We start from the raw sequence: 24,625 nt of genomic DNA on the forward strand, positions 1-24,625 counted from the left end.
ATGTGCCCCCGCAGGTGGCATATATTGGAGGTGGGACATACTGTGTCACCACTGCAGCACCTCACTACCGCCACGGACAGCACGAGCGGTGTCCGGTCAGTGACAGCAGTTTCTGTTTTAAACCCAGGGCTGAAGTTCAAGTGGCACAACAACAGATTGTCCCCATTCCTGCACCCTCCACCGTTCACCTCACTGTAAAAGAAAATTTCACGGACTTGCAGCGATTCGTCGCGCATTTTGGTTATGTCATTCCCCCTCTTCCCGAACACCTCACCAAGATTTTAAAAGCCGTTGTAGTTTCACAGAAGCATTTCTACACACTGGAGCAGAAGACATTAGAGATAGGGAAGGACATATTGGACATAGTCACCCCACCATGGTGGGACCTGTTCACCAATATAGAGGTCCCGGCCTGGATTAGAATAGCATCCCACATCCTAGTAGTGTGTCAGGTTTTAATTGTAATATTTTTATTGTTCGTGCATTGCAAGAGAGGCAAACGCCTCCAGAGGCACGAGAACACAGGAGAATGGAGAGAACGCTATGTACGAGTGGGGGAAGAGGACACCCCAGTGTAAGCGGCTAGTATTAAAAGTTAAAGCGGCCCTCCATTTTTTTGGATTTCAGCCACTGCATGATTTAAGTGTGTGAATACTGTAATGTTATAGCCGTTGGTGAAGTTTTGTTTGTTTGATTAATAAAAGGTGTATGCAGGTGGTGCAAGGGGCCTTGGCCCCCTTCACATCTGAAAGATGAATGTGTTATAGTTGAAGATAATACTGCCTATGATTGTCCAATTGTACACAAGGTAATTTTCTGAAATGGGAACTGCATGTGTCGTGGGGGTCATAGATAGTTAATTACCGGGAATGTTTGGACGTGGGGAATCAGGAAAATTTGCTCACCAAGGATTATTGATACTTTAAGCAAGCTATCAGTATCACAGGGGGGACTGTAAGATTCGAAATTTTCCATAATTCAATCACACAACAAAACAGGGTTGATAAGACAGTTTATTGACCAAGAGAAAGCTTGTACAGAAAAACCTTTGATAAAAGGGGCATACAAAATGGCCGCCGGACCTCGTGATCAGTTTCTGGGACCATTTGATTTCGGTTACTGCAAGCCAGACAGGCTTGTGGATTAAGGACAGTAAGCCCGCGAAAGCCAGTATCGGGAAACCGAAACTCAGGGAACTGAGCATACATATTAATTGGATTCTAAGTACAACACAGTTTCAGGTAACAGGATGGGGCCCATCAAGAAATGGGTGGACAATTGAATGAACACTTAAACCCATTTACTGTACAAAGGAAAGACCGTTTAACAGCCATCAAGGGCAATCTCCAGACCGATCAATATGCGAACCGAGTTACGGTGACAAAGTAAAAGACATTATCGGCCAGGAAGGCCAGTTAAGCTATCACTGGCTCCCGTTACAAGACAAAGCGCCCCTGCAGAGATTTCGCCCCACCAAAAATATTACAAAGACTGGACTATGATTAGGCGGGAGATAAGACTGTCCCAAATAGGTATAACTATGGATTGAAAAGTCCATCAGAGCGCTTAACGCTTCAGAATTTCATCAGGACGTTTCGCTTCTTCTACGATTCTACGCTTCGCTTCGGGAACTCGCTTCTTCTACCTTGGCAGCTTCGGAATTTGACCAGGACATTTTCAGGACATGGTCGGTGTTCAGCCAGGCAAGGCTCGGTGACAACGGGAAGATGACGAGGGTGGCCCGGGTACTGGTGCCGGGAGATCATCGATGACCCAGGCCGAAGGAGAAGACACCCTCAGGAAAACCGACGAGCCAGGCGGGAGCGAGAAATAAAAGACACTCCGGGCCTAGCACTCCCGTGCCTCAACATCCCATTCTCAGCTTCCCAGGAATGGACTTTCCCATGTGCATCCAGTTCTTCAACAACTTTTAACGGATTCAGTCATGACGAGCGCTCATCAAGGCTGTGTCCGCTGCCTCATCGCCTGAGAGAGAGAAAAACAAGCTGCGCCAGAAGTTTCCAAATCCACGTGACGACAGAAAGCTGTGCCAAAGGGGCTGCGAACCCCCTCTTTTGCGAATCTGAAAGTGGTGAGCATGATTCCGAGTTCCTCAAGTCGAAACTTAGTCTAGGTCTAGGGGAGGGGGTAAGGGTAATCGTAATGTGTTTCCCTTTTTACGATGTGCCGTGTGTTCCCCATTTCCATAGAGTTAAGTTTATAGATATGTGTATGCTTGTAGTTACATTAATCTGTGCTTATGACATGTATTTCTTAATGCTGCAAACTGTTTAATAATAAAAGCATCCATTTCGTGCTATTCAACCTGGTCTATTGAGTCTTTCTCTGCACTACAGTTCCCTGCACCTAAGTCCAAGGTCTAGAACCGTAGGGGAGAGTGGGTCGAACCACTCAAGGGTAATTATTGCACGAAGCCTGGTAGGAGACCAGAACGAGCAAGAGAAACCCCCTACACACGCTGCTATCTAACATGACAGCCTTGCTACAATGATGCTATGGCCACGCTTTATTGGGCCTCCTGCTGAGACTACCGCCAGGAGAACCCACCTTGCTCAGTGAGTTTAGCGCTGCGCGAATGTTCATTAAATAAGCAGCACCAATTTACCCGGTGCTGCCAGCGCTATAAATTTCGGCGGCTGTTAACTGCAGCCCGCGGTGCCACCGGCAGGTTTCCAGTGCTCTCAAATTTCTAGGCCACAGCTTGTTCAATTATGTGTCCATTAAAGTGGTCTACACACAAAAAGAGTTCTATGACAAAACCCTTTGCCCCACCATTGACAAGAATGTTTTCAGCCACTTAGGCCGCAAAGTGAAAAGTCCCAGCTCCCTAAGCCTGTCCTTGCAACTGAGGGCCCTTAAACTAGGTATCCATCTGGTGGTACTCCTCGGAGCCTTTTCCAAGGCCACTGTGTGCCTTATTTTTAAAAAAGGATGTTCTTTGTTTTATATTTAATTGTCTGGCATAAGAATACATCCTTACACCGTATTTGCTTTCATATTAGCCTCATGGCGCTAGTTGTAAACCTTCATTGGCTCATGTGCTATAACCCCCCACAACCTTCTCCCGCTCCGAAGCCGTGAACATACAACTTTGCATGGTGTACACTTTTTTCAATTTTGTTTCTTCCTCCCTCACTTTCGTTTCACTCTAACTCACTTACCTCTCGCTTTTTCTCCCTTACTTCTAGTATCTCTCTCGCTCTCTTTCTCTTTCACCTGTGTTTCTCTCTCTCCTTTATTTATGTTTGTCTTTGCAACTTTTTCTTTCTTTCTCCCCTTGTAGCATATTTGCTGCCAGATAAGACCAAGGGGTGGGACGCGAACTGGGGTCTCAGGTGCACAGAACTCACTATATGAAGAAAGAAGGATGTTTCTTTGCACATTCATTAGAGCTTGGTCACACAATGGCTCCTGAGAATTATATACTTTGAAATCAGTGTCCTGCACATTTTAATTTTATTTGTTTCATCGGGGTGCTCACATTGGACCTCAGAACGTGGGCAGTCAACTGGCTGGGTGGGAATCATGAAGTGTGAGGGACCTGGAGTCCAGGATGTTCAGACGTCTGGGGGATGTGTCATGGAGTTTGTAAAGGAAAAAGAAGAGCATTGTTGGAGCTACATTTATGGGTAAATTTGTGATTTATTTTGTTTGTTTTGCTGTGAGATAAATGTTAATTTTAGGGATAAGCAATGGGCTGGGTGAGGAACTGTGTAGTGGCTTAATCTCACTGTGTAGTTTTTTTGGCAGAATGTGATTAGGAAGGCAATTTGAAATTATTTAGTAAGGCTTTACATAATATTATTGGTTATTTTTACTTCTATTATTCACCAATGATTAGCTAATTAGAAAATAGAAAGATTAATGAAGAACAAGAAAAAACATTTTCGCAATGAGGAAAAGAAAACTGAGACACACTGGTCATGAAGTAGAGGACAGACTGTAAAAAGATTGATTGATTAAAGGAGAATATTTTGTTTTATTATATTTAATATTAATTTTCAATGGCAAGCCATTGAACACAATGTATTACTCATAAGCAGAATAATTACAAATCTCACATTAGTTATTGAATTTTCCCCTCACATGGGATTAAATCTATATTTAATATCCTTATTCACTAAATGATATTTCCTTTTAAAAATAAGGTAGCGAGTCCAAAGAACCGAAAAGCTTGGCATTCCACTGTTTGGTATTCTGCGGCTGCTGAATAATGAAATGGTAAACTAACCTATTTAAATGAATAATTAATGAATTAGCTTTTGCAAAGCTAAGCATAATGGCTGATGAAAATTGGACATGGAGGGAAAAACTGCACACTTAAATAGAGACAATGTTATTCCTAATTTCTTCAACCCCACATATGGTAAGAAAAATAAAAATGATATTTTGAATGGAGGAAGGTTGGGTGATGTGTAAGAGCAGAGGGATTCGGGGATTTAAGTTCACGGGACATTAAAAGCAGCACCTCAAGCGGATAAGGCTATATAAATGCTAATGAGGTTATGAGTTTGTGGCGAGAGGCATACAACATAAAAGAGGAGATGTATTGATGAACCTATTTAAACCTTACTAAGACCACAGTTGGAGTTTGTACGCACTACACACTACAGGAAGGCTATTGAGGCAATAAATAAGGCTCAGTACAGATTCATTAGAATGCTGTCTGGTATGAGGAAATACAAATATGAAGCAAAGCTTGAAAACTTGAGGTTGTTTTCATTAGAATAGAGGAGTTAGGATGCGATTAGTTAGAAGTCTGAAGTTATGAAGATTAGATAGAATCAGGCTGTTTCCAGTGATTGGAATACTTAACCCTTGTCTTTGGATGATGTCACCAAGGGGCAATATGTAAATGACGAGGAGGAGGCGAAGGAAAGGTTCTCCAGAGATAACGGTGTGGGCACAGTAAGAGAAACCATTGATGGAGATGCTCTGGCTTTGATTGTATAGGTAAGAGTGGAACCAAGCGATTGGAGGAGCATGGTGTGGTCACCATATCAAAGGCTGCAGAGAGGTCGAGAAGGACGAGTATGATAGTGCACCATGGTCACAGTCACCGAGTCATTTGCAACTAGAAGTCTATAACTAACCTGCTGGATAAGGGCTATTCAATGGGCATAATTTACTAGGATTTTCAGAAGCTAACGTCTGATAAAGTTCCACATGTGTAACATTCAAAGACATTTGAAGATCAGGGCTAATGGTAAATGTAGGTAACTGAATAGAAAGTTGGCTTGGCAATAGGAAGCACAAACGGAAAAGAAGCTCTGTCTGTGGGTGGTGACTAGTGGAGTTTTACAAAGATTTGTCCTGGGCCCATTCCTGTTTGTATTATTCGCAAATGACTTGAGAAGAGCACTTGGATAATATTATAACATTTACTAACAGTATCAAGCTATGTGCTTGGACTGCAAATACTAGCAAAATTAATAGCATTCAAAACTATCTACGCCAATTGAATAGGGAATACAATATGAATTTAATTTTATATACACACATATATATATATATATCTATATATATAATATGTGTGTGTGTGTCCAACTTAAGGGCAAGTGATTTGTCAAGGTGCAACATCCCATAATAAATGTTATAATTTATATCACCTTAAAGTGCAACTTTCCCTGTCAGTTTTAATATTAATTAGCAGCATGGTGTTCTGTTTCTCTCAGCCCACCTAACAGTGAAGTAATTTTCTGCCTAGTTACTGCAATGGCTCGTCTTCCAGACAATACATGCGCTTTCACCAGGGCAATCTCCTGAATGCTGAGAAACCCTTTCCAACTGCATGAGGTTTCTAGGAACCAAGACAAACTACAACCAATGTGTCCCTGAAGTTATCCAATGTCTACACTGATACCAATTAGTGATGCCAGTGTACAAGTGGTGCATTGGCATGCTGGGGGAGAGGGATCAGAGGCAGATAATCCCGTCCAAGAAAAGCTTGTCAGCCGAGGAGAAAGACATCATCCATCTGTAATCAGGCATATGTCTGGACTGCAATGCCCAAGGAGCAGCTGGATGTTTAGAAAGACCATGAGGTAAATTTTCACTTTTAATGTTGGGTGAAAAATGGGCGGAAGCGAATCTGCTGCCCATTTTACACCCTGCCCGATTTTGGGGTTTTTCCATTGAAGTCAATAGAAATGAAAATTTGGCTCTGTGGATAACAGGCGGCTGATCCATTATCGCCCGTTTTCCGCCCAACGATAAAAGTGAAAATTTACCCCATTGAGCCTATAAGCCCAGCTGGTCCCTGGAACAGTTGGCAAGCAGTCAGCTCAACAGCACTTTAATTCAAACTCTAACTTTAAACATTGTTTGTGAGCTAAGCATCAGGCGACAGTGAGACTGGGTGTTACAGTAACAAGATGGAAACTTCCTTTATTCTTGGATGAGCTGAAAGGGACCGAACGCTAGCACTTTAATTTTAATCAGCGGTATGTTTCAAAGTGCTGACAACCCATACCGATAAGAAAATATCCCCCTGGTTACCCACTGTTTTAGCCATTTCCCTCACATCTGCCCACAATTTTCAGCTATTTTTGCTACTCCAAATCAGTTCCCATAGAACCATACAAATCTACGGTGCAGAAGGAAGCCATTCAGCCTATTGTGTCTATGCAAACTCTTTGCTAGAGCAATCCAACGCCAATCCCACTGCTCCACGCTCTCCCCATAGCTCTGTATCTTCCACTGCTTTGAATGCTCACCTCTCTGTATGCTCTCCCTTATACCATTATCTTATTTATAACATGATATATGCATTACTCTTATTTTATGTAAAACTAGAATTTTTTTTTCCCTCATTTCCTTCTAACTTCTGAGTCAGAAGGTTGTGGGTTCATAGTCCCACTCCAGGGACTTGAGCACATAAATCTAGGCTGACACTCCCAGTGCAGTGCTGAGGGAGTGCTGCACTGTGGGAGGTGCCGTCTTTCGGATGAGACGTTAAACCGAGGCCCTGTCTGCTCTCTCAGGAGAACGTAAAAGATCCCATGGCACTATTTCGAAGAAGGACAGGGAAGTTATCCCTGCTGTCCTGGCCAATATTTATCCCTCAATCAACATAACAAAAAACAGATTATCTGGTCATTATTACATTGCTGTTTATGGGAGCTTGCTGTGCGCAAATTGGCTGCCGCGTTTCCCACATTACAACAGTGACTACACTTCAAAAGTACTTCATTGGCTGTAAAGTGCTTTGAGACGTCCGGTGGTCGTGAAAGGTGCTATGTAAATGCAAGTCTTTCTTTTCTTCTAAATTGTGCCCTGTAATGTTTACAACTCTGCATCCCATCTATGTCAACATATCTCAACTGATCATTTTTCTCTAGGTTAGTTCTTTATTGACATCTGACCACCCCAGTGTTTTTATATTGAACAATTTTCACACCACTGGTCACTATAATACAATTAAACAGCTTGAATCATTCCACAAATTACCTACGCAGTAAATTTAGCAAACGGGAAAATGCATCATTAGTGGGGAATCTTCAAATATGAGATTCATACAGTACAAAATCGATATACTTCCTTTTTATCATATAGGAACATATCAAAGAATCTACCAAGACAAAGTTCCATCTTCACATGTAGTGTGACATGACCACCATGCTAAGTGGATAGACTAAAGACAGCAGCCTAAAACTAGGCATCCATGAGGCACTGTGGGCCATCAGCAACAGCAGAATTGTATACCACCAAGAACTCTAACCTCATGGACCATGCACCACTCCTTGACAACCATCAATCTGGAAGACCAACCTTAATTCAATGGGGAGTATAGAAGGGCATGCCAGGATCAGCCACATGAGGTAACAATCCAGTGAAACTATTACAAGGCTATCTGCATGCTAAACAACAAAAGCAGTGGTCCATAGACAGAGCTACAGGTCTTACAACCAATGGATTAGAGTGAATCTCTATAGCCCTACCACATCCAGTCAAGAATAATAGTGGACAACCAGGCAATTAACAGGAGGAAGCCCCATGAACATCCCCATCATCAGCCATGGTGGAGCCTAGCACGCGAGTGTTAAGAAACAAGGCTGAAGTGCTTGCAAGGTCTTCAGTCAAAAGGGCTGAGTGGATGAGCCTACTCGGCCTCCTCCCAAGGCCCCCACCATCATAGATACAGTGTCCAGCTAACTCGATTTACTCCATGTCACATTAAGAAACGACTGAGTGCATTGGACACAACAAAGGCTGTGGGCACTGACAATATCCTGGATGTAATACTGACGGCCTGTGCATCAGAGCTACTGCTCCTCTAACCAAACTGTTCCAGTACAGCACCGACACCGACATCTGCCCGATAGTGTGGAAGATTGCCTAGGTATGTCCCATCATTAAAAAAATAAATCCAACCTGGCCAATTACTGCCCTATCAGCCTCCCCCAATCATCATTAAAGTGATGGAATGAGTCAGTAATAGTGCCATCAAGCAACACCTACTCACCAATGAAGAAAGAAAGACTCGCATTTACATAGCGCCTTTCACGACCTCAGGACGTCCCAAAGCGCTTTACAGCCAATGAAGTACTTTTGAATGTAGTCACTGTTGTAATGTAGGAAATTCAGCAGCCAATTTGTGCACAGCAAGCTCCCACAACAACAATGTGATAATGACCAGATAATCTGTTTTTAGTGATGTTGATTGAGGGATAAATATTGGCCAGGACACCGAGGATAACTCCCCTGCTTTTCTTTGAAACAGTGACATGGGATCTTTTACATCCACCTCAGAGAGCAGCCTGGACCTTGGCTTAACATCTCATCCAAATGCTCAGTTTGGGTTACACCAGAATCACTGGGCCCCAAACCTCATCATATCCCTGATCCATACATTGATGCAAATGTTGGATGCCATAGGATAGGTGAGAGTAGCTGCCTTCGACATCAAGGCAGTATTTGACTGAGTGTGGTATCAGGAGCCATAGCTAAACTGAAGTCAAAGGGAAAACCCTCCAGTGGCTGGAGTCATACCTGATGCAAAGGAAGATAGGTGTGGTTATCAGAGACCAATCACCACACACCCAGGTGAGGCAGAGACCATGGCATCTTGTAAGGGAAAATTGGATAAATATTTGAAGCAAAAGAAGATACAGGGCTATGGGAAGAGAGTAGGGCAAATGAATTGGTTTTGGATTGCTCTAGCAAAGAGCCAGCATAGATACGATGGGCCTGATGGCCTCCTTCTGTGCTGTAAACTTCTATTGTTCTATAGAGACAAATGTAGATGAATCGTTGAAAATACTGTAATAATATCCTAATCGTACCATGTTATTCATGTAAGATGAAAATAATTTATTTATCAGCAGCCTTTCTACAACTTTATCCATTGATATTAAGAGACTCTCAATGCAGCCTTCAATTAAAGGTCCGGCCCAAGTTCCTGGACTCTGGACAATCCACCCTCTCCCAGCCCAGGAATCATAGAATCATAGAATGGTTACAGCATGGAAGAAGGCCATTCGGCCTGTCGAGCCCGTGCCAACTCTCAGCTAGTCCCACTCCCCCGCCCTTTCCCCAGAGCCCTGCAATTTCTTTTCCTTCAGATACTTATCCGACTCACTTTTGAAAGATAAAATTGAGTCTGCCCCCACCACCCTTTCAGACAGTGCATTCCAGATCTTAACCACTCACTGTGTAAAAAAGTTTTTTCTTACGTCGCCTTTGGTTCTTTTGCCAAACACCTTAAATCTGTGTCCTCTGGTTCTTGACCCTTCTGCCAATGGGAACAGTTTCTCTCTATCTACCCTGTCCAGACCCCTCATGATTTTGAACATCTCTATTAAATCTCCTCTCAATCTTCTCTGCTCCAAGGAGAACAACCCCAGCTTCTCCAGTCTATCAACATAACTGAAGTCCCTCATTCTTGGAATCATTCTCGTAAATCTTTCCAGCATCCTCTCTAAGGTCTTCACATCCTTCCTAAATTGTGGTGCCCAGAATTGGACACAGTACTCCAGTTGGGGCCGATCCAGTGTTTTATACAGGTTCATCATAATTTCCACACTTTTGTACTCTACACCTCTATTTATGAAGCCCAGGATCCTGTAAGCCTTTTTAACTGTTTTCTCAACCTGCCCTGCCACCTTCAACGATTTATGCACACATACCCCCAGGTCTCTCTGTTCGTGCACCCCCTTTAGGATTGTACCCTTTAGCTTATATGTTCTCTCCTCATTCTTTCTACCAAAATGCAACACTTCACACTTTTCTGCGTTAAATTTCATCTGCCACATGTCTGCCCATTCCACCAGCCTGTCTGTGTCTTCCTGAAGTCTATCACTATCCTCCTCACTGTTCACTATGACCGTCATGGGTACATGCTATTGGGGCCTGCATCTACTCCAAACACCTCCAGCATTTTAATAATAATTCTTCTACCGATAGCAATCTTCCTTACACATTCCACTGACTGTCTATTCGTCTTTTAATTAATTTTTTTTACAAGGATCATCCATCAAAACTAAAGATAACCAGCATTTCAATAATTAGGAATCTTTTCTAATTGATACCATTTCCTCAGTTTGATCAACATCATTGCCAGTAAAAAGCAACTGTATTTGTTCTGTAATCATAACAATGAGTTAGTAACTTCTATAAATAAGTTCAATTCACTCAGCTCATTCTTTAAATGTCCCTTCAGGAAGATTAACTTAGTTTGCAATATAAACAATGACTAAAGCAATGAGTTCCTGAGCATTTGCCACTATAACTGAGACAAATAAATTCTCTTTAGTTTATTCTGAAATTAACACTTAATACTTTATGATTAATGATAATTCCAAGTTGTTATTGCTTACATTATAAATTCCAATTGTAATGTTATCCCTTTGCTGTTTAAATCAGAAATTGTGCTCGTGCAGACGGTATTTTAGAACTGCATAAGAAATGGAGGACCCTGCTTAGAAATTTGGACTAAGTCAATAGACTTCATTAAAGAACATAAAAACCATAAGTAGGAAATGACACAGACCTAGGGTAGAAACTGATTATCACTCCTTGTTGGGTCCATAACCAACGGGGCACAAGGTCCCCCAACCAGGAAGCCTGAGGTCAGCCCAAAACTGGGCCTGAGGCTTTATTTCAATCATTTCTGTGAGCTGCCAATGCCTGTCACACCTCCAGAGGCAGCTCTCCCATTTCAGCAGGAGGAATTTTGAGTGCTTGCATCGCCGGCAACACCCCTCAGGTATGTCGTGGGGGAGGGCAGGAAGGACAACAGGGGGGCCATTCGCGGGTCGGCAGCAACCTTTGGGATTGCTCTGGAGCAGGAAGGACCACTTCTGCTCCTTCTGACTCCACATCAAACTTAAAATAAATTTAACTTATCGTTTTGGTAGCGATCCGTTACTAGGCTGCATCCAGGCAACGAAAATTTGACCAGAGCAGGCCTGATTGCCGACTCTGCTCAGGGCAGCCCATTTTGATGGAGGGGCCCATAAACAGGCTCCTCATTAACATATGCCTGGTGTAGCAGAAATTTAATTGAGTCCCAGATGCACAGCAATGTCATAGTATTTTCCTTACACAGCACTATGCTCATAGATATGGCATGGAGTTTTTGCAATGTGTGCAGGACTCCTTTCTTACCCAGTATGTAAAAAGCCCAACAAGAGAGGGAGCACTGCTGGATCTAATAATTGGAAATGAGCCTGAACAGATACGAGAAGTAAGCATAGGGGAACATCTAGACAATAGCAATCACAACACAATAAGGTTTAGATTGAGAAGGACTTAAGTAAGACCAAAGTAATAAATTGGAAAAAAAGCTGATTTTAAGGGGATGAAAATGGAATCAGGGAAAATAAACTGGAAAAAATTATTGACAAACAAAGAAATAGAGCAGCAGTGGGAAACAGTGACCAATATAGTCCAGGAGAAATATATCCCACTAAAAAGCAAGAACAAACAATCCAGTAATAACATACCATGGATAAATAAACAACAATAACTTACATTTATATAGCACCTTTCACATAGTAAAATGTTCCAAGATAAGAAGAGGGCCACTAAGGGATATGTACGATAAACTCGCAGGTAATGACAGCAAAATGGGAGAAATATTATATAATTATGCTGCCTCAGTATTTACCAGAGAGACTAACAGGGTGGACATAACATTAGAAGAAGAGATTAAAAAAGATATAAAGACTATTAAGATAGACCGGGGGAATATAATTGATAAACTAATCAAACTTAGGGAGGATATTATAAGAGTTAGGGAAGAGAACATAAGAAATAGGAAATAGGGGCAGGAGTAGGCCAAACAGAAGACTAAGTGGTGACCTGATGGCAGTCTCTAAGATTATGAAAGAGTTTGATGGGGTAGACATAGAGAAGGTGTTTCCACTTGCAAGCAAGACCAGATCTAGGGGCCATCAATATAAGATAGTCACTAATAAATCCAATAGGGAATTCAGGAGAAACTTCTTCACCCAGAGAGTGGTGAGAATGTGGAAATCTCTACCACAAGGAGTAGTTGAGGTGAATAGCATAGATGCATTTAAGAGGAAGCTAGATAAACTCATGAGGGAAAAAAGATATGTTGATAGGGTTAGATGAAGAAGGGTTGGAGGAGACTCATGTGGAGCATAAACACCGGCATAGACCTGTTGGGCCGAATGGCCTGTTTCTGTGCTGTAAATACTGTGGTGATTTCGAGACCCCAGCAAGATGGCTCCTGTGCTGGCAGCTACCTAGGAAGCTCCTTTGCCATCCTTGACAATCCTTTGCCATCGTTTGCTCTCTTTCCCCCCATCTCCTCTCTTCTGCTGTTTAAGCTCCCCTGGCTCTAATAGTGGGTGCATTTTATCCCTAACTGCAAGTTCAAGCTGCAATGTTAAAGTTACCTGAGCCCACTGCCCATCCCCCGACCATGCCTGTTCTTTGTTCTCAGTGAGCACTGGCTCTTCACTTAAACTTAGCTCCCAAATTCCCAGACCTCTCTGCCGTCAAGATTACACTTCTCCACTAGACTAGTGATCTAGTGACTAGTGGATCGTGAGTGGAGCTCGGGACCAGGATCACGAGAATATCAGTGAAAATTTGATCCTGTGAGAGACAACATCATTCATGTCCGAGGCCGGGAACGAGGACGAGCCCAGCAGCGAGGTCAAGGCACAGGAGTGGTGTAACGTGGACCAACAGTGGGGTCGGGGCCCAGGGAAGGTGCGGCACGGGCCAACAGCGAGGTTGGGAGGACCACAATGCATCCTATGAAACCCAAGCAGAGAGGACCTGCGGGAAGGAGTGAGAAGGACAGTAGCAGTATGTTTGTGTGTGTGTGCTAGGCCGTTGTAGCAGAGCCTGGTCTCCAATCATCTTGGATCCCCTTGCCATTGGACCAAGACCTTGCTCTGTCAAGCCCGTGTGGTAGCTGGTGTGCAACGGCCACCCCACATTAAAAGAATTCACACACAGGCATCTTCCACCCTTTAAAATGAAGTTCAGGACCTGGAACATCAGGACCCTCATGGACAACCCCAACAGTGACAGACCGGAACGTTGTACTGCTATCGTTGCCCGGGAGCTCAGACGTTTCAACATTGACATCACCGCCCTAAGTGAGACCCGGCGAGCAGGGGAAGGCCAGCTCAAGGAGCAAGGCGGTGGTTACACCTTCTTCTGGAAAGGTAAACCCGAAGAAGAACGCTGCCTCCATGGGATAGGCTTCGCCATAAAAAATGAACTGGTCGGGCATCTCAGAGACTCCCCTAGTGGTATAAACAAGCACCTCATGACTCTTCGACTCACCCTAGCCCGAAACCAGTGCGCTACGGTCATCAGTGCGTACGCCCCAACACTGGAAGCCACAGACGAGACCAAAGAGGAATTCTACTCCAGCCTCGAACAAGCCCTGTCCCGAGTCCCAACGGGTGACAAGCTGATTCTCCTTGGTGACTTCAATGCCAGAGTTGGAAAGGACACAGACCTCTGGAGAGGTGTGATTGGCAGAGAGGGGGTAGGGAAAGCCAACTCCAACAGTACCCTCCTCCTGTCAAAATGCTTAGAACATGGCCTCGTCATAACCAACACCTTGTTCCGTCAGAGAGACAAGTACAAGGCTTCATGGCAGCACCCTCGTTCCAAGCACTGGCATCTGCTGGACTACATCATCGTCCGAGTGACGAACCGCAAGGGCGTCCGCATCACCCGTGCCATGACAGGAGCTGATGACTGCTGGACAGACCACCGCCTAATCCGTTCTGTCATCTCCATCAATGTAGCCCCAAAACTGCGGCGGCAACAGAAACAATGCCGCAGGAAAATTAACGCTGGAGCACTCAAAGACCCCGCTAAGAAAGCCCTATTCAGCCTGCGCCTCACAAACAACCTGATGACTCCCAGTGATTCAGAGACACAGAGTGCCCACAGCGTCTGGTCTGCACTCAAGGCCTCCATAATCAGCACCTGTGAAGAGACGCTCGGTCATGCGACCAGGAAACACCAAGACTGGTTCGACGAGAATGACCAGGAGATCCAGGAGCTACTAAGCCACAAGCGCAAGGCATTCCTGATCTGGAAACAGCAACAAAACTCGAGAGCAAGAAAGCAGCTCTACAGAAGCCTGAAGGCCGAGGTCCAACAAAAAACTCGCGACCTAAAGAACAGATGGTGGGTGGAGAAAGCGCAGGAGATCCAGCAGCTAGCCGACAACCATGATGTGCGTGGATTCTTTAGCGCATTCAAGATCATCTATGGCCCAAGCACCCAAGGCCCTTCCCCACTGTGGGCCAAGAACGGAGAGGTACTCATCAAGGACAGGGAAGCAGTCAGTGCCCGCTGGAAGGAGCACTTCGAAGATCTCCTTAACCATGACTCTGTCTTCGACACGAGTGTCCTCAACTCCATCCCACAGCATGCTACCCGCCACCATCTCAGCACAACCCCAGCCCGGCATGAGGTTGAAAAGGCCATCCGACAACTGAAGAACAACAAGGCCTCAGGAGCGGATGGAATCCCCGCCGAGGCACTAAAGCATGGCGGAGAAGCACTACTGGTGCGAATTCATGAACTCATTTCTCTTATCTGGAATGAGGAGAGCATGCCAGGGGATCTCAGAGATACCGTAATTGTGACCATCTTCAAGAAAGGTGACAAGTCCGATTGCGGTAATTACAGAGGAGTTTCCCTGCTATCTGCCACAGGGAAAGTCATCGCAAGAATCCTCCTCAATCGCCTTCTCCCAGTGGCCGAAGAGCTCCTCCCAGAGTCGCAATGCAGATTCCGCCCACTAAGAGGCACAATGGACATGATCTTCACCGCACGTCATGCAAGCCGTGATCCTGACCAACGGTTCCACCACAGACCCAATTCACGTATGAACCGGGGTCAAGCAAGGCTGTGTCATCGCTCCAACGCTCTTCTCAATCTTCCTTGCTGCAATGCTCCATCTCACCCTCAGTAAGCTCCCCACTGGAGTGGAGCTAATTTACAGAACAAACGGGAAACTGTTCAACCTCCGTCACCTCCAGTCCAGATCCAAGGTCATCCCATCCTCTGTCGTCGAATTACAGTATGCAGACGATGCTTGCGTCTGCGCTCACTCGGAGGTTGAACTACAAACCATCGTCAACACCTTCACCGAAGCAGATGAGAGCATGGGCCTTACACTAAACATCCGTAAGACAAAGGTCCTCTACCAACCTGCCCCCACCACACAGTGCTGCCCCCCGATTATCAAAATCCACGACAAGGCCTTGGACAATGTGGACTACTTTCCATACTTCGGGAGCCTACTGTCAACAAGGGCAGATGTCGATGACGAAGTCCAACACCACCTTCAGTGTGCCAGTGCAGCCTTCGGTCGCCTGAGGAAGAGAGTGTTTGAAGACCAGGACCTCAAACCCGGCACTAAGCTCATGGTCTACAGGGCAGCAGTGATACCTGCCCTGCTGTATGCCTCAGAGACATGGATCATGTACAGCAGGCACCTCAAAGCACTGGAGAGGTACCACCAACGCTGCCTCCACAAGATCCTACAAATCCATTGGCAGAATAGGCGCACCAACATCAGAGTTCTTGCTCAGGCCAACATCCCCAGCACCGAAGCTCTGACCATGCTCAATCAGCTCCGATGGACGGGTCACATTGTCCGCATGCCCGATACGAGACTCCCAAAACAAGCGCTCTACTTGGAGCTCCGGCACGGTAAGAGAGCCCCAGGTGGGCAGAGGAAACGCTTCAAGGACGCCCTCAAAGCCTCCTTGAAAAAGTGCAACATCCCCACCGACACCTGGGAATCCCTGGCCCAAGACCGCACAAAGTGGAGGAGAGACATCTGGGAAGGCGCCGAACACCTCGAGTCTCTTCGCTGGGAGCAAGCGGAAGCCAAGCGCAGGCCGCGCAAGGAGCACACGTCAACCCAAGTACCCCACCCACCCGCCCCTTCAACCACCGTCTGCCCCACCTGTGACAGAGACTGTAGGTCCCGCATTGGACTCATCAGTCACCTGAGAACTCATTTTTAATGTGGAAGCAAGTCATCCTCGGTTCCGAGGGACTGCCTAAGAAGAAAAAGAAGAAATACTGTGCAATGATGTAATACTATGTAATAGACACAAGCAAGGAGAATTGAACTGAGAAAAAAAGAACAGATTTTAATTTAATTTTGTTCTTTTTAAAATCTCCCTTGGCATGTAAAGAGATTCCAAGAGACAGTCCTAGCACCTTTATTGAGATGAAAGAGCAGTTGGTAACAAATGGATGTACTTTGAACTTCACTGACAGATTTCATTGTATTCGTAATGCTCTTCCGAACATCTGTGAAAACCATTTAACGTGGCATTAATACAGTAGACTTTGCAGCATAGAAGAGATTCTGAAACAGCTTGATTGGTTATAAATGTTGATTTAAAATTAATATGTAGCTTGCTAAACTGTTCCAGTTGTGAATTTCCCTGCCACCTGCATACAAATCGACTTTAAAAAATCCCCATTAAACAAAAGTTAAAATGATTGTTTTCAACCTTTGAAATCCATCAATACAAATTTATATGTCAGCTGTGACTCAGTGATAGCATCTGAGTCAGAATGTCGAGGGTTCAAGTCACACTCCAGAGACTTGAGCATAACAATCTAGGCTGACACTCCAGCGCAGCACTGAGGGAGTGCTCACTGTCGGAGATGGATGAGACGTTAAACCGAGGCCCTGCCTGCCCTCTCGGGTGGACATGAAAGAAAGCAAACACATCACAAACTAATAGCCAAATGATTATCTTAAATCTGTGCCCTCTCGTGACTTTCTTGCCAACCAGTGAAAACAATCTTTTCCTATTCACGTTATCATAACCGTTCATAACCTTGAAGACCTCTATTACAAAACTCCTCAACATTCTCAGCTACAGTTTTTTTTAAAACACTAAATTCTCAAGTCCCTCTTGATAACTGTGACTCCTCGTCTCTAGCAACATCCTAGTGAATCCACGCTGCACCTTTTAAATTACTTTTATATCTTTCCAATAATGGGGTGCCACAAAACTGTACCCAATACCCCAACAGTGAACAAACTCATCATTACCTCCTTGGTTTTGTAGTCTATGCCTCTGGATAGTAAACGATGGATTCTGTTTGTCTTTTTCATGGTCTTATCTACTTTCTGCTGCCACCTTTAATGACCTGTGTATTTGTACATCAAGGTCCCTCTACTCCTGAAAATTGAAGAGAAAAAGGGGGCCATCGCTCCCGTTCTGTGGTTGGTGCATGTACTGATTTTCACCCATTTGTATTGCCCCATTTTCTCTTCATCTTTTTCCAATCTGACTAAAATGTGTTTATTTTTGAATCTTTAGTTTTGATGAAAGTTCCACACCTGAAATGCCATAACCTGTCAATTCTCTTTTTTTACCTGCTGTGTATTTCCAGCTTTTTCTGGTTTTATTTCTGCCTTTCAGAAATTCCGTGCTGGCTGGTCCTATTTAACTTTTGTTTCTCCAAGTGCTTAGTAATGCCATTCTATATTATAGACTCCTGTAGTTTGCCAACAACTGAAATCTAACTGGCCTATAGTTTCCGAGCTGATCACTGTCTCTTTTTTTTTGGCGTGGGGAGGTCACATTTGCCACTCGCCTAATAAAAAATTAACGGGTATTCCAAAGCCAGTGAGCACAGCTCTGTGTGTGTCCGTGTATTGAGCTGCTGTAACTGGGCAAAGTGTGACATAGGAGCTGGTGGTGAAACCCGAGTCCGTGGCCCCACTTTGCACTCTACAGGTAGCAGTCTGATAGGGGGGTTGTAGTATAATCTGTCCTGAATCAAACTCATTTGGTTTAAACAGGCAACCTACCTAATGTATCTCACTCTGAAAAACATACACTAGACCCTGTGTTTAATCTAACTATTTTTGAGTCTTCAAATCTGGCAGCTCTGCTCATTCAAATCCTTTTTATATGTGATGAAGCTTGAAAGAAAAGAAATACAATTACATAGCACCTTTCATGACCTCAGGATGTTGCAAATTGCTGTACAGCCAATGTAGTACTTTTGGAGTGTAGTCACTGTTGTAATGTAGGAAACATGGAAGCTAATTTGTGCACAGCAAGCTCCCACAAAGAGAAATGTGATAGTGACCAGATAACCTGATTTAGTGATGTTGATTGAAGAATAAATATTGGCCAGGGCACGGGGATAACTCCCCTGCTCTTCTTCGAAATAGTGCCTGGGATATTTCACAGACCGGGCTTCAGTTTAATGTCTCATCCAAAAGACAGCACCTCCAACAGTGCAGTGCTCCCTCAGTACTGCATTGGAGTGTCAGCTTAGATTATGTGCTCAAGTCTCTTGAGGTGGGATTTGAACCCTGAACCTTATGAATCAGAGGCTATGAGACTGCTACCACCAAGCCACAGCTAACACCCGATTGGAAGATTTGGGAGACAAAACTCTGTCTGTAAATTGTCACATAATGGATTCTGAATGCATGCGATGTGACTGAGGCCAGTAAAGTTAAAAAATAGAATTGTGTTCTCCTTCAACCCATGCCAACCCTGCAGAAAACACGTTTGAGGCATTTATGGCTGGTGCCGTGGTGTATGAGGAATGGCACTCAACCAGCTTCCTTTGACATTTCCCCATTGCCTTCTCAAAAGCAATCTCAACCATTTCAAATCCCTTCAGCCGCGTTTGACAAGTGATGTCAGCGGGTGAGTTTCAAGCAACGTGTCCACGGGTTCCAGGCGGGTTTACCAACTCCAGCGCCCACTCCCCTCCCGGCACCTGAAGGGGGAAACTCCCATCGACCGATCTGGGGCTTCGAACAATCCAGAACCAGGCTGGCCAAGAAATAGTGGTGGATCTGCTCTCCCCAGAATCGGGTTCCTTTTATAACGCTGTTTGTACATCAGTGATCGGGATGCAGTTAGTAACCGGCACTGAAACAGGGGCAATCTATCGCTTTCATTTATTTAGACACACAAACCGCACCGCAGTAAGTGCCAATGATCAGAGCAAAGGTCAGCACTGGCACTAGGAGGACTGTTGAAATCTTGATGCAGATTCCCTGTTGTAAACGCACTGTCCGGTTTATGTCTCAAATCGCCTCCTTTATATTGACCACCAAATTGCATTTATTCTGCTGAAATCCCAGTTCGCTAAACTGTTTCGCCTTGTTTTAAATGCTATAATGAAGCTGCCTTGCCTGGGTGAAATTTCGCATTACATTATCTGGGTTAAGTTTAATCCGCGTTTCCCCTGGTTGATGTGATTTTCGGGCCATTGCAACACCGCCAAGCGCCGTGCTGACATTTGTGTTTGTTTTCGCTTTGCACATTATCAGCAATGTGTGACTGGTTCCGTCAGAGAAAGACAACAGGGACTTGTAAAATACGCGTTGATCCCTTGGAATTAATGGACAAGCATAAACAGTGACTCTGTGAAATACATTGTGACTCTGCACAGCCAGGCCACAAGACACAGCAATTTGGCAACATCCGAGTTGGGATTGTGTTACAGTTCACATCGGGACGTTTAAAGGTAGCACGTAAGCTCGATGCGATCTAATAAAGGGCTGTGATTCTTTTATCAGGTCTGGGATTGCAATACCTGGAAACTCAGACATTTAAACTCCCGCAGCCATTGGGTATTTGTCTCTGCGTTACCCTCGGGGGTGGCGAAATTGAGTTTAGATCCCTTCTGAACGGGGTAATATTTTTTTATCCCCTGTCGACTAATTGATGGGATCTAATAGCAGGCGATGATAGGACGGCGGAGCTGCGGTGCCTCCTCCTTGCCAGCGTGATGGCCCGTTCCTTGCTGTGTTATTTGGCGGCCCCATTGAGAATTGGCAGTGTGAGCCCCGTGACTGCCAAGCACAGGCTGACGTCAGGGTAGGAGCGAAGCTGCTGTCACTTCCAACACCAGGAGCCGGCACCTCGCTCCCGATAAACTCCGTCCCACACCTCCGAGCCGGCTGCATGTCTCGCCGGGGAGCCTCTTTCACCGGAGTCCAGCCGGGAGGGGAGGGCTGAGAAACACTGCGCTCCTTTATCTCCATCCACCACATCCACCCAAACAGGAGGAAGGAACAGCACGGATGACCCAGTTTGCTCCCCAGCTGTGACCGGTGAGTGGAAAAGTACAGGGCTGGTTTCCTCCTGGGGAACCGGGAGAGGAGAGCATGTGAATACTAAGCATTTATCCAGTGTTGAATTCTCTGTTTTCTTGTAAAAAGCCGAGGGCGGGATATGCGCGGGGTTAAAAGCGAACAGACTTGCAATTCGATGCAGACAGTGACACGGCGTTGTCAACCCCACAAACAAAGTGTTTCAGCACCACGGTCAGCGCATGGTTTACATCGTGGAACCGCTCGCCGCTCCTGTTCCCTCCCCCTCCTATTCACTCACTTCGCCTTTTTACATCCTTTTATGTTCAAGTAGTTTAAACGTCTCGCTTAAAATCTGCCCGGTTTCGTCGTGATACCAAAAGGGCTCGTTTTTAACCGTGTCCCCCGTTCACTATTCATTCTCTCGTGGATGTTGTGTCTGGACCGCCCAGTCCGCCTGTTCAGAAATTACAGTCACGTTCAGTCTCGCTCCTCAACGGAACCCATCCCGTCCGTTCTCACCCGCCCCACCCCTCCCTTCCCCTCGGCATCAAGTACAAGATTTATTTGCACTTTGCTCATGCTTAGCCTTACCGATCTGACCGCTTTAATTTCAGGAGTATAGTAACGGCGAGGAGATGGGTGAAATCGCATCTGTGAATGAAACTGTCAATCTCTCCAGCTGGCTGGCGGCCCTGGACAACAACTCGTCCCTAGAGCTGCAATCGCAAGTGCCGTGGCAGTCGGTGGACCCTTGGGATGTCGTGTTGTGTATTTCGGGGACCGTCATCGCCTGTGAAAATGCCCTAGTGGTGGCCATTATATTCTATACTCCGGCCTTACGAACGCCTATGTTTTTATTGATCGGGAGCCTAGCGACGGCGGATCTCCTGGCCGGACTCGGGTTGATCCTGAATTTCTTTTTCCACTATTTGATTCACTCGGAGACGATCAACCTTGTCACCGTGGGGTTTTTGGTCGGCTCCTTCTCCGCCTCTGTGAACAGTCTGTTGGCCATAACGATCGACCGCTACCTTTCCCTGTATAACGCGCTAACCTACTATTCAGAAAGGACCATAGCCTACATTCACACGATGCTGGCCGTCGCCTGGGGTGTTTCCATATGCCTGGGCTTGCTCCCGATCCTGGGATGGAACTGTCTAAACGACGCATCTACCTGCAGCATCGTGAAGCCTCTGACCAGGGCTAACTTGACTGCCCTGGCGATCTCGTTCTTTCTGATCTTTGTTATTATGTTGCACCTTTACATTAAAATATGCAAAATAGTGTGTCGGCACGCCCACCAGATTGCCCTGCAGCAACACTTCTTTGCGACATCTTACTACGTGACCACAAAGAAAAGCGTCTCCACTCTTGCCATAATTGTAGGGACTTTTGGGACCAGCTGGCTGCCTTTCGCCATTTACTGCCTGATTGGGGATCATGGCTACCCGTCCGTGTACACCTACGCCACTCTCCTCCCTGCTACCTACAACTCCATGATCAACCCCATCATTTATGCGTTCAAGAATCAGGAGATCCAGAAAGCGACCTGGGTTCTGTTTTGTGGCTGCTTCCAGTCCAACTCCTCCTTCCATTCGAGGTCACCGAGTGATGTCTAGATGTCCACCCCCTTGGCTACGTGCGAGAGAGAAGCGATGGACACATTCACACAGCGGGGTCACATTTCACTTCTGTCGCCTGAGGCATTATCTGGGTGGTAACAGCCTCAAAATGGAGTTGGTTGCCTTTCTGCCCGGCTAACACTGGTGAAGGGGCTGGTCATATTGAAAGGGATCTCCCGCTGGGTGGCCGAAGCGCCCGCCTGTCTCAGGCAGTAGGCTCCTGTTAATATGCAAGTCAGGGTCTTCGGACTCCGATTGCCATTTTCGTTCAGAACTGGTCAGAGTGCAGACTCCAACCAGTTCCACGGGCGATGAAGCCTCAGGGGTCCAGCCAAGGTGAGATTGGGATTGTTTTCCAAATAATCTGCCCGCTGTTGCCCCGCACCCCCACCCTCTGCGATCGCAACCTGCACTTACCTTGCTGGTGGCTGGAGCGGGTCAATATTGGGAGGCTTCAATCTAGCTGGCAGTGTGGGGGGGGGGGGGGGGGGCTTTGGCACCCTGCAGTTCACTGGCCTGATGGCAATGAGGCCGGTGGCTCAAAATCACGACCGCCTCTTCGCAGCGGTTACAGGCCATCAGCTGGCGTGCTCCTAAAGGTCAAAATCGACCTCGTAAAATGGGTGCACAATGGGCGATCGGCCACCCATTCTACGCCCAATGTTCCTTTTCATTGGCGGGGTTTTAACAGTCGCCAGATCCGATCTCGCCCGCTTTACGCCAGGCCGAAGTTGAATGTTCCACTCACAAAGGTCGATTTTAAGTTTGGGATTTGGGGCTGCTGATCAGTGGAGAGGTCCGGCCACCCATTCCGGCAGCGAAGGGACCAGCCGCTGAGCTTCAGTCGCCTGAGGCAGCGCGCCGGTTGTGGGCCAAAGGAATATTGCGATCAGTGCTGGAGGTAAGGGAGGGAAAGGGAGCCCGAGGAGGGCAAGCCCAGGCCGGCAGCGGCCCCGCAGTGTTGTGTGGAGCCAGAAGAAGCGCTCCTTCCTCCTTTAGGCTCCACAAAAATATATGTGGCTATTTATTGGGTGACCAGCTCCCTTTAAGGGCCACTGCTCAGGCCACTCAAGGCCAATACACATGGGCGAAGCGTGCGCGGCGCACATGTGTCCCTTAAAATTGCAATCGGGATCTTAAGTACATCGATAGAACCCCGGTTTGTGTGGATGAGGCCTCCCGCCTGTTTCAGATGCTGGCCCCCTTTCCAAATGACAACGTCTGGAGTTAGCGGAGCGCTAAGTCCACCGATCCACATTTGAGGTCCTTACCGCCCCGTTAACGCCAGTTTCGGGCTGCTAAAATTCGAGCCCCCCCCCCCCACCCCGTCCCCATGTGTCTGCGAAGGGTCTAGCTGGGTTGTCCTGGGACACCGGCATTTTAATCGGTTCCCGACTCTAAACAAGTGAGGGAAACATTTACGGTGGAACTTGTTTAAAAGGAAAGTTCACAGATCTCAAAAGTTACAGTCTAATGAACAAGGTGAGAAGTATTGAAATGAACAGGCACTTTATTTGTAGCTCACTGACTGCTCCGCCCCTGCGGCTGAACTGTACTGTAAATATTGATCGTAGCCTGCAACATATTCTATTTTTGTGTATTAACTGTATTAATGTCGTGAATCCGGGTGCATATTTTGTTTACTGTGAAAATAAAGGTCTTTTGTACATGAACCCGACACAGTGACTGATCTTCTATTGTGTGACGGGCGATCTTTCTTCAAGTCTCGGAATCTTTCGTAGTTTTTAAACAGATGTAAAGAGTCAAAACAAAAACGCCATCAGAATTTTTCAAAACAATGCAGATCAAGGGAACATTTTGTAACTGGGCAGTCAGACTGGCCGGGTGTTCAATAAGCAGTGGCCAGGTTGGGTGCATCACATCCAATGACCCCTTGGGTCTAACAGGTCTCATACTGAATAACTCACATGTTAGGAAACAGCAACAAATCACAGGAGCAGATAGAGAATCTACCAATGAACAGGTAGAGAATCTACCAATGAACAGATAGAGAATCTACCAATGAACACGTAGCAAGGGAACAAAATCTACCAATCAGGAGGTACCAAGGAGTTAAGCAAGAATCAGAGGTTAACACTTAGCAATAAAACAACTCCAAATATTTTGAAACATTTTGATTGCCGTCTTGTTCCTAAAATCTTAAACACGTAAAATATACAATTGATAAAATTACTAAAGTTATAAATGAAGTATTTTCTGTGGTTGAAATCTCTCCAATAAGACCTGCTCCTCTTCCAGAGGCCCTAGTCTTGAATTGGTGCAACTCTCCCTGAGGCGCAGCAGATGAACAGACTACAACTCCCAGGATGTCCTATTGTAGGCCTGTGTCGGGCATCTGCGGGCAAGCCCCCGGAAAGTGCTGAAACCTGCCTCCATTGCGAGTATTATGAACACCGTCACATTT

General features: G+C 45.8%; 1 protein-coding gene across 1 annotated transcript; it reads left to right on the top strand.

Annotated features, from left to right (window-relative positions):
* The first annotated feature begins 21,118 nt into the window (after nt 1–21,118).
* Nucleotides 21,119–23,872, top strand: gpr6 (G protein-coupled receptor 6). Its single transcript, XM_085996254.1, has one exon. The coding sequence runs from the start codon at nt 21,214–21,216 to the stop codon at nt 22,195–22,197; it is 984 nt and encodes a 327-aa protein (XP_085852380.1). The 5' UTR covers nt 21,119–21,213; the 3' UTR covers nt 22,198–23,872.
* Nucleotides 23,873–24,625: the final 753 nt, after the last annotated feature.

Source organism: Somniosus microcephalus, chromosome 9, assembly GCF_052327205.1.
Source record: "Somniosus microcephalus isolate GS21.2 chromosome 9, FLI_Smic_1.0, whole genome shotgun sequence".
In the NCBI taxonomy this organism is placed as follows: Eukaryota; Metazoa; Chordata; class Chondrichthyes; order Squaliformes; family Somniosidae; genus Somniosus; species Somniosus microcephalus.